The sequence below is a fragment of the Furipterus horrens genome, unplaced genomic scaffold (assembly GCF_987537825.1).
Source record: "Furipterus horrens unplaced genomic scaffold, mFurHor1.1.pri manual_scaffold_9, whole genome shotgun sequence".
Lineage (NCBI taxonomy): Eukaryota > Metazoa > Chordata > Mammalia > Chiroptera > Furipteridae > Furipterus > Furipterus horrens.
The window spans coordinates 27,508,217-27,521,894 of NW_028327179.1; the positions used below are offsets into that span (position 1 = coordinate 27,508,217).

The 13,678-nt window shown below is 38.6% G+C and overlaps 2 protein-coding genes across 18 annotated transcripts in view; one reads left to right on the forward strand and one right to left on the reverse strand.

Annotated features, from left to right (window-relative positions):
- Nucleotides 1-7,586: 7,586 nt before the first annotated feature.
- On the reverse strand, nucleotides 7,587-13,632 carry LOC150001476 (uncharacterized). Of its 9 annotated transcripts, none has more exons than XR_016513033.1 (4): nucleotides 12,939-13,339; nucleotides 12,226-12,462; nucleotides 9,550-9,697; nucleotides 7,587-7,666 (listed from the first exon to the last, which is right to left on the reverse strand). XR_016513033.1 is itself a non-coding variant. In XM_090287191.1 (2 exons), exons 1-2 carry the CDS (start codon nucleotides 13,280-13,282, stop codon nucleotides 12,402-12,404), a joined length of 405 nt encoding a protein of 134 aa, XP_090143317.1. In that variant the 5' UTR covers nucleotides 13,283-13,339; the 3' UTR covers nucleotides 12,225-12,401. The 9 variants fall into 9 exon arrangements, 1 of the variants encoding a protein (XP_090143317.1); XR_016513032.1 differs by lacking the exon at nucleotides 9,550-9,697 and adding an exon at nucleotides 12,058-12,123; XR_016513034.1 differs by lacking the exon at nucleotides 9,550-9,697.
- ICA1 (islet cell autoantigen 1) overlaps nucleotides 12,555-13,678 on the forward strand; it is a 131,089-nt gene continuing 129,965 nt past the window's right edge. For 5 of the 9 annotated variants that reach the window (XM_090287182.1, XM_090287187.1, XM_090287188.1 and 2 more), the window contains exon 1: nucleotides 12,869-12,934. The gene's annotated coding sequence lies outside the window, so the exon portion shown is untranslated. Of the gene's footprint in view, nucleotides 12,598-12,778; nucleotides 12,935-13,678 lie in introns of those variants that run through there. The other 4 variants (XM_090287183.1, XM_090287184.1, XM_090287189.1 and 1 more) reach the window with 4 other exon arrangements.

A 13,678-nucleotide genomic window follows, 5' to 3' on the forward strand; every position in this document is an offset into this window, starting at 1 on the left:
CTACCTTGCACCAGGCCAGCTGCAGAGCCCCCTCTCACTTTGGGCCCCACTCCAACCTGGTGGCTGCTGGGTGGTTGCCCAGAAAAAGGTCATCATATGACACCCAGAAGTGGCAATACCGTATCTAAAATTCAAAGAGGCCCCAACTCACTCTGTCTGGAAAATTCTCTTTTAAAATTTTGTGGATGAATGTTTTATTATCTCATATAAATTACAAACTCAGTATTTTTAACTTCAAAATGCTAAAACATCAAAGTGCTGCTGTATTATAATAATCACATTTGGTGATTATTTTTCTCCCACTTCATTTCATTCATTTATTCCTTATTTAAACCGCATCTGCTTACAGAAGAGATTGAAAGTGCTTTATCATGTCTCATTATTGCTTTTTCCTTAATAAAATGATAGCAGGAAGTTGCAGAGTAAGACAGAATCTTATAATATTTAAGTAAGTTCATCACTTAGCTGCGTTTACTATGTTATGAATCTATATGCAGAAATCTGCCATATTTGAAAACTATTAAGGATCATTCAAAAGCTCTTAGAATTTGTAGCTCTTGTGTGAGATAAGCAGAATGAAGATCGCCTCACCTGAGCAGGAAATCATCCTTTGCTATGTTCTTTTTTTGGAAGATATCATAGCCAAGATTTTCAAGTAAAATGTCTTTCAGAAATTTTTTTTAACAAATCACTCTTGCCCGTTCCCTTTAACAAATATCAGAAATAAATGAGCATCTACAAACCTTTTTAAAGCAATTTTAATGCAAGTTGATTCTCAGTGCACCCAAAAAGTGTTTCACTTCTATAAGCATTTATTGATTATCTACCATGTGTAGGGTCTTTGCAAGGTTCTGGTCAATAAGTCATCAGAATTTATGGTCCAGTAGGGGATATAAATAAGTAGATAGAAAATTACCGTATAGTTTGATATGTTCTAAGACAGGACTAGCAAGAGGGCACAGTGGTATTGGGGATTGGGAGAACTTTCCAAAGGAAGTGATATGTAAGCCAAGGCCTAAACAGAGAAAGAAGTAGGAACTATACAGACCAAAATGCTAGAACATGAAGGAAAGAGTGCGTGTTCTGGGCAGGGCAAATATTATGTGCAAAAACCCAGAAACCAGAGAGCATAACGTGTCTGGGTACCAAAGGCACTCAGTAAGTCTGACTCTTAGAATTGGGGTGGTGGTGATGGTGGCAGTAAGAGAATAACAGAAATGCATGTGTGGTAGATACGGTTCCTTGCCCAACTCCCTTTCTCTAATAACAGAACCTCAGAAAATTGGCCCAGATCCATTGACTTTAAGAACATTGAGGGAATGAATGAAGGTAATTTAACTTTAATAAGCCATCAGAGTTTTGGCCAATCAGATCTCAGGAGAAGTCAGCTACCACTTCCTTTCCAGGCTAAAATCAGACCCTCCCAAGAAGAAAGCTGTTGCCCTCTCCTTCCCTGTCTGGGATGCTCACATAAGCCTTAAAAACTGTCTAGATGAAGCTGCTACAGATATCTTGCGATCAAGAAAAAGATCCAAAGAATTTAAAAGAGCTGACTAAGGCATTAGCATTTAGTTGAGCTAATAATAAACTATCCCTGGAACTATCTTTGTCTAAACTCCTTGGTATATGAGAGAATGAAACATCTTTATTATTTAAGGCTGTTTGTCAATATTCTGTACTTGCAGCTGAGCATCTTCCTAAGGCTTAGATGAAGACTGAATTGATAAGCTGAGGTCGTATCATGAAGGGCCTTATAAGCTATTCTAATCAAGACACTTTTGTTTGCATGTAACAAAAACCTATTTCCAATGGGCTTAGGCAAAAGGGAAGAGTTTATGGGAATGTACTGGGGTATCCCATGTAGTGCGAGGAAAGGCGGAAAAACCAACCTGTGCAAAGATGGACTACAGCCAAGGTTTAGGGACAACATGACCCAGGGCTTCTAATACCACCAGCAGGTTGCTCCCCATCTCTCATCCATGCTTCTCCCCATGGGTTTGTTGGCAACATGCTTCCTCATTCTTGACTTAGTTCCAGCGCATGATGAAAACATGGCCATTGGCAGCTCTCGAACTTCTCCTCTTTTAGATTCCACTCCCAGGAAGGAAATGCTCCCTCTAATATTAAATATAAGAATCTCATTTCCATAAATAAACTAGTTGTTCTGGGTGGCCAGCACAACAGATAACCAAGGGGATGAACAGATTATATGCAAAAGAGGCAAATAATTAAATTTGTACTTTAGAAAGATCACCAAAGCCTCAGGCTAGAGAGTGGATTGGGAGGGTAGTACAGGGAAGAGGAGCACTGGCTGTAATTCATGTGAGAAATAATGGTGCTTACATAAAGGTAGAGATGGTGCAGATAATATTAAAGCTTTTATCTAGCCATTGGGGTTAGTCCTTTACAAATCACAGTAAAGAATACAACTTGCCTATGGGAGCAGGGGCTGGGAGGAAGAGAACAGAGCTGTATATATGATTGCAGTTTTAAGAGAAGGTTTTGTAAAAAGATTAATCAATTTGCCTGCTTTTATCATAATTAGCCTTTTTTAAAGTCTGTTTTAAGATTCTACTGACTTCAAGTACTGCTGAAGCTAATGCTTACTCAATACTGATTTAACATAAAAATCAATGAACAATTCACAAGTTTCTTTAAGACATAAAATACCAAATATGAAAATCCAATGATACAAACTTATGTGTTCTTACTAACCCAACATATTTTAGTAGAATATCATTTACTATGTGTTGTGTAGTAAGAACAGTTTATGTGAAATCAAAGGCAGATGAAGCCTCGATGTATTACAGTGCTAGTAAGTGGACATTTGCAAATAAAAGCAGAGTCATGAAACTAAAGATGGGCCAAATACAATTATACATAACAGTAAAAATAATTAACCCAGGTGAATTATCAAATGTGATATTGGTACAACATAAGATGAATTGCGGGATTTAATTGATCTTGATATGATTTCAGATATAGGATTTTCTTTTTCTTTTTGGTGTCTAGATCTGTTCTAGGTGGATGTTTCTTCAAGAATAGACCACAAACCCACAAACCAGGTCAGGCTGAGGAAGGAAAGGCAGACAGAAAAAAAGAAGGAAAAGGAGTGCTTCCTTAACGTAAATTAGTATTTACTGCATCTTCTGTGACCCAGGCTCCATGCTAAGACTGGCAACAAAGGTTGATAGGCCATCCTACTGCAAACTTACCAACTATTGGAAGAGGTCATTGTGAGAATGTGACTGATGGTAGACCCACTCTGCCCTTGGAAGGTATGCACTGCCTACCTTTCTCACAGTGGGAGCTATTCAAGGGAACACAGAGTTCCTCACAGACTTCTGCATCTGGATCTTGTGAGCTCTCCCTTAGTATTCTCTATTTTACCAAAGCTACACTAGCCTCTTGGATCCATAGATCCAGTGGTTTTCAAAATGTAGTGTGCATCAGAATAACCTAAGGAGATAGTTTAAAATGCAGAATCCCGGGCCTCAACCCAAAGGTTAACCTACTAGGTCTGAGGTGAAGTGTACACTGTTAATGAGCCTTTCAGATGCTACTGATGCACAGTAAAGTTTAAGAACCACGGGCCTAGAGAGACAGATTCCAGAGCAGCAGGGGAATCTGCAAATTACAAAATATAAAAAGCCAAGTATTATCAAAGAGTATAAGTAAAATTCAACTTTCCCGCACTTACAACCTCAGCAAAAATAAATAAATAAATAAATAAATAAATAAATAAATAAATAAATAAGTAGATTCCCCAGAGCCAGCCTCTGCTAACACTTTAGTAAATATCATTAGAAACCATACTTTAATGTTACATATAAAAAATTTACTTAAACAGAATTATATTTCATGCTGTGTTGTGCAAACTATTTTCACTTAAAAAAATCTTCATTTCTTTTTAACAGCCAATAGTGTTCTAAAATGTGAATGTACCACAATTTAAACAATCTTTCTTTGAGATGGACAATTTACTGCTTTCCAAGTTTTAATGTTATAAACACTGTTATGATGCTCATTTTCATATGTTTACTTCTGTACACTCACCTAGGTATTTCTGCATGAAAATATCCTAACAGTGGCAATGCAGAATCACAGGTGTATACAGTTAACACTATGCATATATTGCCAAATTGCCCTACATGAAGGTGTATAAATTTTTTGTTTCTAACCTAAGTGACCATCAACAGATGAATGGATAAAGAAGTTGTGAGATTATATAAATATGTATATATAATATATATATTTCAGCCATAATTAATGAGGAAATCCTATAATTTGTAACACCTGGATGGACTTTGAAGGCATTATGCTAAGTGAAATAAGTTAGAGAAGAAATAAAATACAGTGTGATTTCACTTGCATGTGTAATCTAAAACAAACAAACACCAAACTTATAGAAAAAGAGATCAGATTTGTGGTTATTAGAGCTGGGGTTGGGGGAGGGGAAATTGGAGAAAGGTAATCAAAGGTACAAATTTTCTCTTATAAGGTGACTACATACTAGGGATGTAATGTACAATGTGATGATGATAGTTAACACTGCTGTATGACATATAGGAAAGTTGTTAAGAGAGTAGATCCTGAGAATCCTCATCATAAGGATAAATCTTTTCCTTTTTAAAAATTATATCTATATGAGATGATGGATGTTAACTAAACCTATTGTGGTAATCATTTCACAATATAAGTAAATCAAATCCCATTTATACACCTTTAAATTATACAGTGATATGTCTTATTTCTCAATAAAAGTGGAAAAGAAAGTTTTTGCTTCTTTCCTCATTTTATGAGTGTCCATTTCCCATATTTTCATTAACCCTGAGCATTTTAGCATTTTTGTTTTCCAGGTTTGCCAATATGATAGGTGAAAATGTTTTTAAGTTGAAAAGAAAATTTTTGATCCTCACCTGAGGACATTTTCTTCATTGCTATTAAAGAGAAATGAAGGGAGAGGGGAAGGGAGTGCTAGAAACATCAGTGCGAGAGAGAAGCACTGATTGGCCACCTCCCGCACAGGCCAGGACTGGGACTCGAACTCCAATCCAGGCACATGCCCTGACAGTGAATCGAACCCGCAGCCTTTTCATTACGATGCTCCAACCAACTAAGCCACACTGAGCAGGGCTTTAGTTGAAAAATTTTCAATGAAAAATCATATTTCTTACTTTTTACTATTTCAGTGTCTTATAAATTGTCTGTCCCTGGCTTTTGCCCACATTTCATGGGAGTGTTCATGAAAAGCCTTCTTCAGTTAAAAAAAATAAATTCCTAGAGTCTCCTCACACTAAATAGTAGTAATACACATAATACATATTAATCATAATGCAAGCTAACTATTAATTCATTAATGGAGGGACTTCTATTTCTGATTAAGATGAAATAACAGCCACCAGATGTATCCTCCCACTTGAAATAACTAAAACAGACAATATTACTCAAAATAATGGATATTAGAAAATGATATTTATCCTTCCTTCCCTCCACCCAAGCCACTGACAACTGATATTATTTTTTGTTGTTTCTTCAGTTTGGCCTGTTCCAGAATGTCATGTAGCTGGAATCATACATTATGTGGCCTTTTAGACCAGCTTTCATTTAGCAATACACTTTTAAGTTTCCTTTATGTCCTTTCATGGCTTGATAGCAAATTTCCCTTTAACACTGATTAATATTGCACTGCATGGATGTACCATAGTTTCTCTATTTACCTACTGAAGAACATCTTGGGTGCTCCCAATTTGGGGCAACTGTTAATAAAGCTGTTGTAAATATTCATTTACAGCTATAAATATTTGTGTGCATGTTGTTGTGTTGACATGTTTTCAGCTTACTTGGGTAAATGCCAAGAATTAAAATTGCAGAATTATATAGCAAGAGCTATACCATTTTGCATTCCCACCAGCAGTAAATAAGAATTCCTTTTGCTCCACATCCTCATCGGTATTTAGTGTTTTTGTTTTTTATTCTAGTCATTCAAATAGGTGTGCTATGGTATCTCAGTGTTTTACTTTGCAGTTCCTTAATGATATGTAATATTGAGCACATTTTTATATCTTATTTCCCATCTGTATGTTCTCTCTAGTAAAGTGTTTGCTCAGAATTTTGCCCATTTATTAATTGGGTTGTTCATTCTCTCATTGTTGAATTTCATTGTTGTATATTTTAGAAAACAGTTCTTTATCAGATATGTTTTTTGAAAGTATTTTCTCCCAGTCTGTGGCTTATCTTTTGACAGTGTCTCTTCCAGAACAGAAGTTTTTATTTTTAATGAAGTTCAATTATCCATTTTTACTTTCATAGATTGTATCTTTGGTGTAGTGTCACAAGAGTTACCACCAAACCCAAGATTATCAAAGTTTTCTCCTATGTTATCCTCTAAGTTTTACAGTTTTGTGTTTTACATTTAGGTCTATAATCCATGTTAAGTTAATTTCTGTGAAAGGCATAAGGTCTGTGTCTAGATGCATTTTGAGGCATGAAGGTCCACTTGCTCCAGCACTATTTGTTGAAAAGCCTACCCTTTCTCCATTGAATTGCCTTTGCTTTTTGTGAAAGATCAGATGATTATGTTTACAAATCTGTCTCTGTTCCATTGATCCAGTTGTCTATTCTTCTGCCAATACCACACTATCTTGATTACTATAGCTTAATAGTAATTCTTGAAATTAGCTCATGCCAGTTATTTGACTTTGTTCCTCTCCTTCAATATTGTGTGACTATTCTTGTGGCTGAAGTTTTTCACAGTTTTATTAAAACTATACATCTACAGCTCCAAGAAGTTCAATAACCCCCTCCCCCACCAAAAACCCCACCAACAACATAATAATACAACTTCTTTAAGCTAATAATAAAGGAGAAAAAATATTTTAAAAGCAGCCAAAGAGGAAAAGAAGGACACAAAGGATCAAAGGTAAGAATGGCAGATTGTGAGCCTGAAACAACGCAAGCTAGAAGCAAGGTTGGCATTATATTTTTAAAGTATTGGGAAAAGGCCAACCTAGAGTTCTTTACCAATGAAAAAATATTACAAAACTAAGGAGAAGTAGACCTTTTTAGATGTACAAAACTAAAATAATTATCACCAACATACCTTCATTTCAAGAATTTTGTTTTATGATCATATCATATATACTTTTAAAAGTGTAGTCTGTATTTGTCAAACACCTGTTTTATCTTCAGACATTAGTTGTTAGAGATTCAAATCCCATGACCTTTTGTATTAATACCAAAACCATCATGGTCCTGTGGCCCAAGGATTGACAATTATTGTTTTAGAATATAAATGTGAGAAATAAAGAGCAAATCCAACATCATGGGGCAGATGGATTAATCATAATAAAAGCTGGGCTATAATAATACCCAAAGACATAGTGGCTTAAACAACATTGAACTTTATTTCCTTTTCATAAAACAACACATGCAGGAGCCAGGGCAGTACAGCAGATCAGGTAGTCAGGAATGCAGGCTCCTTGCTCTCCTCTTATGTGATCCAACCAGTGGAAAAGAGGGAAGGCAAAGGTGAAGGTGTGTTTCTTTCAGGGGCATGGCCCCAAAGTTATATATATATATATATATATATATAACTTTGTTATATATATATATGCATGTCTTCTAGTCACATCCTGTTGGCCAGAACCTGGTCACATGGCCACACCTTGCAGCAAAGGAAATTAGAAAATATAGTCACTTACTGTGTAACAATGTACTCAGCTGAAATTTATATCATGGAAAAATGGAGAATAAGTATTGTTAATAATTAACTGTCTCTGCCAATGCAAGTTAATAAAGAAGTCAAAAGTAGAAAAAGAAAAGTTCCTCTAATCAGGAGTTAGGATATATAGGTTATAGTCCTACTTCTTAAACCAAATGTTTAACTAATGCTTCACCTGAATTATCTTTATCTGCACCTGAGTTCTTAGGGAGGGAGATGGGAGGAGACAGAGAGAGAGAGACAGAGAGAGCAAAGACCTAGAGAGTTCCACCCAAATCTTTCAGTTAAGCCCTGTTCTTTACTGGACAGTGACTCTTTGAAGGGTGATGAGTCCTGTCTGCCAAGACCAGGACACAGCTATAAACTCTAGGTTACGGTTTTCCCAAACCCCAGCTCAGTTCCTAGGCAGAAGCAGGACCACACCACTAGATGACACATGACTTTCTTGTAGAAGTTCCAATGGATGATGCTGGGTATGGAGGTGCATTGTTTATACAGAAATCTAAGCTGCTTTGACAATGAAAATAATTACTTTTCTCCTTAGCATAAAATAAGCCTTCTTTCTTCACTGTAGCCTTGATTTTGAAGAGAAAGGAAGTTGGTTTTAATTAACAAAACTTAATGCTATTAATTAAACATTTGTTCTATTTTCACATGCACTCACAAGTTTGCTTAAAGATATAACTAATTCTACCAATGACAAATAGAAACTCTGTTTTGTTTTGTAGAGAGCACAACTGATTACAAGAATTAAACCAGACTTGGTCAAGATGCTTAGCCCATGTTCTTGAGTACATCTAATTCCTCTTTAAGTATTACACAATACAGGGGAAAAATGGCTTTATTTTGTCAATAACATTTAGCTTAACCTTTCTTTACATTTTTATCACCAATGAAAATCAGAGAATAAATTTAACAATAATTTTTAAAACTATTCAAAGTTTATTTTTATAGACTATCTAACTTTAATTTCCCGAAAACTATGAAGGAAAAGAGATTTTTTAAATTGTTAACTAGATGAGCTTTGAAGAGATTTATATTTATATGGATAGCTGTTTTGTTGTTGTTGTTGACGACTTTAGCTTTTAACTTTTAATAATGGTCTAGATTGGTTTAAACACATTGACAATAATAGCTAAAGCTCTACCTTAGCATCATACTCTAGAAAAAGGTACCTTGAGTATTGTCAAAGATGAGTCAGAAAATAAAAGGGTTTCAGACTGTAGGATATTGTAAATATGTTTGGATGAATGGGGGAGCAATCATTGGCATCATGGTGCCCATGGACCAAGGGGAAGAAGGGTATTCTGACTTATTACTCACATTGAGGGAGAGCATAAGGGGCATCGAGACCATAAAAATATATGTCAACAGTCCACTAAATGTATTGTATTAATGTATATGAAGAGTTTCTATGTGTTAAGATATACATTTAAATTTTGTGTATTTATTTATATGTATATATATTTTTTCTTTTCTTCTCCCACCTTAAACAATTGCTAATCTACTTTCTGACTCTATAGAATTCCCCATCTTACACTTTCATGTGAAAGGAATCATATAACATATCAACTTTTAAGGCTGGCTTCTTTCACTTAGCATGTTTTAAATGTTCATCTAAGTAACAACATGTATCAGTATTTCATTCTTTTTCATGACCCCATAATATTCTATTATATAGGCATACTATATTTTGTTTATTTATTCATCCACTGATGGACAGTTGGATTATTTCCATCTTTTGACTATTCTGAATAATGCTGCTACAGACATTCATATACAAGTTTTTGTGCAGACATAGGTCTTCATTTCTCTTGGGTACATACCTAGGAGTGAAATTGCTGGGTCATATGGTAACTCTATGTTTAATCATTAAGGAACTTCCAGACCATTTTCTAAAGTAGCTGCAGCTTTTACATTCCCATCAGCGATGTGTGGAGGTTTCTATTTTTCTTCATCCTCACCTGGATTTACCTTGAAGCAATATTACTTTGCTCAGAATGGTGGAATGGAAGAAGAGGGCAATATCACAGTGACTTAGTGAGGCTGTACAAGCTCTGGGCTGCCTACCTGATGATCTCTTTAATGTACAATAAAATAAACCATTATTTCATTTAATCCACTGCTATTCCGGGCACCTGGAATGGCAGCTGAATAGAATTTCTAATTTATGTGGTCCTATTAGCACACGTTGAACCTGGGAAGCTATCAAAAAAATCATTGAATTGAATATGTAAGGATTTTTTTCTCCAAAGCTTCTTTATTATCCTGTTCCACTCTGGGAAGTGCACATTATAGCCTCTTAATTTCAGATTCCATCATTCAATAGCCATCCTCTTCCTAGAAACTGTTTCAGTTCTCACTAGCACCTTGTGGGTGCTCTGCCAGAATGGAACAACCACTTGATACCCAGAAGCAAATGGAAGTGTTATAGGTGGAGCAATTTTTGAAATGGGAAGAAAAGCACTCATTGTGGCTTCTGTAGCATGAACACAAACTTATTATTTTCTTCCTCAAATATTATCCTAAATTTTAGGACAGCATTAGTAATGATGAAAAAATCATTTAAAGCTTTATCTTAAACTCTGTAGGAGCCATAGGAGTTTCACTGCCATGTTGACCAGAGTGCTTGTATCCTGTATCTGGTCACTTTTAGACACGGTTTTGGAAGCCACTTTAGCCTCCATGGCAGGTTGTTAAACTAGCCTAGGTTTTCACCTTGATCTTTGGAAAAGTAAAAGGAAACCCAAGTCACTAGTTACATAAATCAGCTTTTTGCCCACTTCCCCTAATGCTTGTGGCTCCAGTTATCTGTATTTTATAAACAAACATGCAACCTGCCATTCTACTGGCTCTTGTAACAAATGTAAATATCTACCACAAAGCCTCTTTTTAAAAAAATCTACTTTTTCTATTACAGTTGTCTCATTTTTCCCCCTTTGCTCTTCTCTGCCCCGCCAACCTTCCCCTCTCCCACAGTCAATCCCCATTTAGTTGTCCGTGTCCATGGTTCATTTACACTAGTTCCTTGACTAGACCTTTCCTCCTCTTCCTCTTCATCCCCCCTCCCCCCTGGTCACTGTCAGTCTGTTCCTTATTTACATGCCTCTTGTTCTATTTTTCTCGTTTATTTGTTTTCTTCATTAGTTTCCTGTATTAGGTGAGATCATATGGTATTGAAATCCTATCTTCAATACATAGGTTCCTAATACTTTTCCCTGTAACGAGTAAATCACCACTGGTGGAGAGAAGAACATTATGCAGTCAGGAAATGTTGTGCTTTATTTCTCTCTCAATGTTTTAATTAACTGATTGATACATTCAGCCAATATTTGTTGAGGACTTACTATGTTAGAAACAGCACTTTATTCTGTTTTAAAATTTTTCTTTTTTTCAAACTCATAATATGTTTTATGCATAAGTGAATGGTTCCTGGAATCAAATATTTAAAAACAAATATCTTAATCATCTTTCTTTTGCAAGGAAGGCTTCTTTCTAAGAGTTTTACTCCTCCACTCCCCCCTCCCCCCTACACACCTTTTCCTTCTTACAAACAGGAAAATCATTTAGCCTGTGTTGCAAACAGGTCAGTTTGAATGCTCCTTATAAAAGCCAAATATAGGAGCAATGTTTTTCTCTCCCAAAACTTTTCCTGAATCTCAGATGTTCAATGATTTGCTATTTTGTATACCATTTCATTACTTGTTTATTTATAAACATTTATTAAGTACTTTGCTCAGCTCTATATTTTGTGCCATACTGAGAGAGGTTCAAACTTATCAATGACAAACAGAATTCCCAAAGAATATATCCAGAATATATAATGTTGACTTTAAAAATTATATACATTTCTGGAGCTGTATTCTCTTACTACATTTCTATTAAAATGACAACATCTTCTCCTATACATTTTCACCATCCATTTTGGTTAGCCACCTTTCTGTCTCGAGATTAAGCTAAGTCTCTTGGTTCAGACAATCCTGGATTCAAACTCCTGCTTGATATCCTCTTAGCTGAACACCTTTTTGGCACTCTGGGCAGTGTTTTCATCCGTAAAACAGGAATAATTTTACCTGCAGTGTTGGGTTGCTGTAAGGATTACTTGTAAAGTATATAGCATATATGCCTGGCACTTAATAAGCAGCCCATTCATGTTAGTTGTGGATTTCAGATTTGTTTGCATCTTTATTCAACAACCATCTTTCATTCCATCCTGTTAAATTGTTTCCATCAGTGACTATTCAATAAACTTGTTAACAAGTATATAACATAACCAGGGATTAAGTCATAGCACAATGAGATTGTTTTTCAGCATAGATAATATTGGGAAGTACCTATTCCAGCACTTTTTCTTCACATGGTCACTACAGGATACTCTAAAAAGATCGTTTGGTTCTTTCCTGATGACAAAGGATAAGAGAAGATGAAATTGCTATAAGCATCAATAACTCAAGTAATAAAATATATGTGACTATATATGAATGAAAAAATTATATACATACAGGTTTTCTTTTTCCATACGGCCTTTTTCCTTTAAGCCCAAACTTGATTCATAGGTACAGGCAGGCCTCTGTAACTTTTCTTGACATTGAAGTCATTAAATCTGTCCCGTAAAACCACAAAACCTAGAGTGGAAGCAGGTAGCGTGTCCTACACAGGGTACAGTGGGAACCCTTCGCTATGGCTTCCACCTGTCGGCCAGGTCATTGTGACGCAAATGCCATGGACACGTGGAACACCTGCGGGAGAGCAGGGGCGGGGTCATCTGGGCCAAAGATCCGAGTGGGGGATTCCTCAGGAGATGGGGGTGAAAGAAAGACCCCTGGGAGTAGAGAGAGGAAGACTCGCCCCATCCGGGACCCGCCCCAAGCCAGGTGAGGCCATAGCCCCCTCCCTCATCCAGATCCCGAGGTCCTGCTAGGAGGATTTTCCCATCGGGAGTCTCGGAAGAGGAGAGGTAGGGAGAGAGGGCGGTGGAGGTGCCTGGACTGCCGGCGTCCGCTCCCTCCGGCCGCTGCGCTGCGCTGCGCTGCGGCGCGCCCGGGATCCGCGGGTTGCTATTCCGGCTGGCGGCCGCCACCGCAGGAAGGGCCGGTTCCTGCGCTCCCCCCGCCCTCTTCCCTCGCCTTCTGCTGACGCTGACGTCGGATGAGGGAGCTGGAGGGACGCTCGGACTGCTGCCGCGAGGCTCCTGGGGGCCCGGGCTCCGAGGTACCTGCCCTCCGGGCCGGGGTGGGGCGCACCGGGCGGGCTGCAGGCTGTAGCGGGAGTCGTCCAGCAGCCAGGGCGATCGGGGGCGCCAGCCTGGGACTGATACTTCTGCCTTCCGCGGGCGGCGGGTGACAGGCGGGTCGCCTCCTCCTGCCGCTGATCCCCGTGCAGGAACCTCTGAAGCCCCTTCCCTTCCCCCGCCTGCTCCCTCGGGCCTGGGAAGGTCTGGCGGATGCGCGCGCCCAGAGAGCGTGCGTCAGCCCCGGGGGAGCGGGAGGGAAGGTTTGGGGCTTCGGCCCAATCTCTCGCCCCAGAGCCGGTGGCACCCACACCCTCGCCAGCCCACATCACCCGCTCAGTGCCTAGCCTCCCAGCGGCTCCGGCCCCAGGACCGCAAGGTCCTTGCGACCGGGGCTGACTTGTTGACAAGTTCACCTGCCGCGGCGCCTGGTGTTTGCATTTTCTCTTGATCCTATGGCCCGTATTTGGCGGAGGTGGCAAGGAGCAGATGGGTACCTCTTTATAACCACTAGTGCGGGGAGGCCTGAGCTTGGTCCCCTGCAAAGGAAGTCTCCAGCCTCGAACCCGATTGGAGCAAGAGACCCTAACAGGCCAGATCCCTGCAAACCCTGGCGCGCCCGTTTCCTATGGGTCCTGCTGACGCCTCCTTTCCGGACCCGGGGCTATTGCAGCTCCTGCTTCCTCTAGAAACGAACGTATCCTGTTATTATGCTTGCCGTTACC

Bases quoted from the DNA above. Each gene is read 5' to 3' on its own strand.
- LOC150001476 (XM_090287191.1), bottom strand. From the start codon at position 13,282: ATGTGGGCTGGCGAGGGTGTGGGTGCCACCGGCTCTGGGGCGAGAGAT. The intron at 12,463-12,938 runs GTACCTCGGAGC...GCTCTCCCGCAG, and splicing joins CACCCCGGCCCGGAGGGCAG to GTGTTCCACGTGTCCATGGC.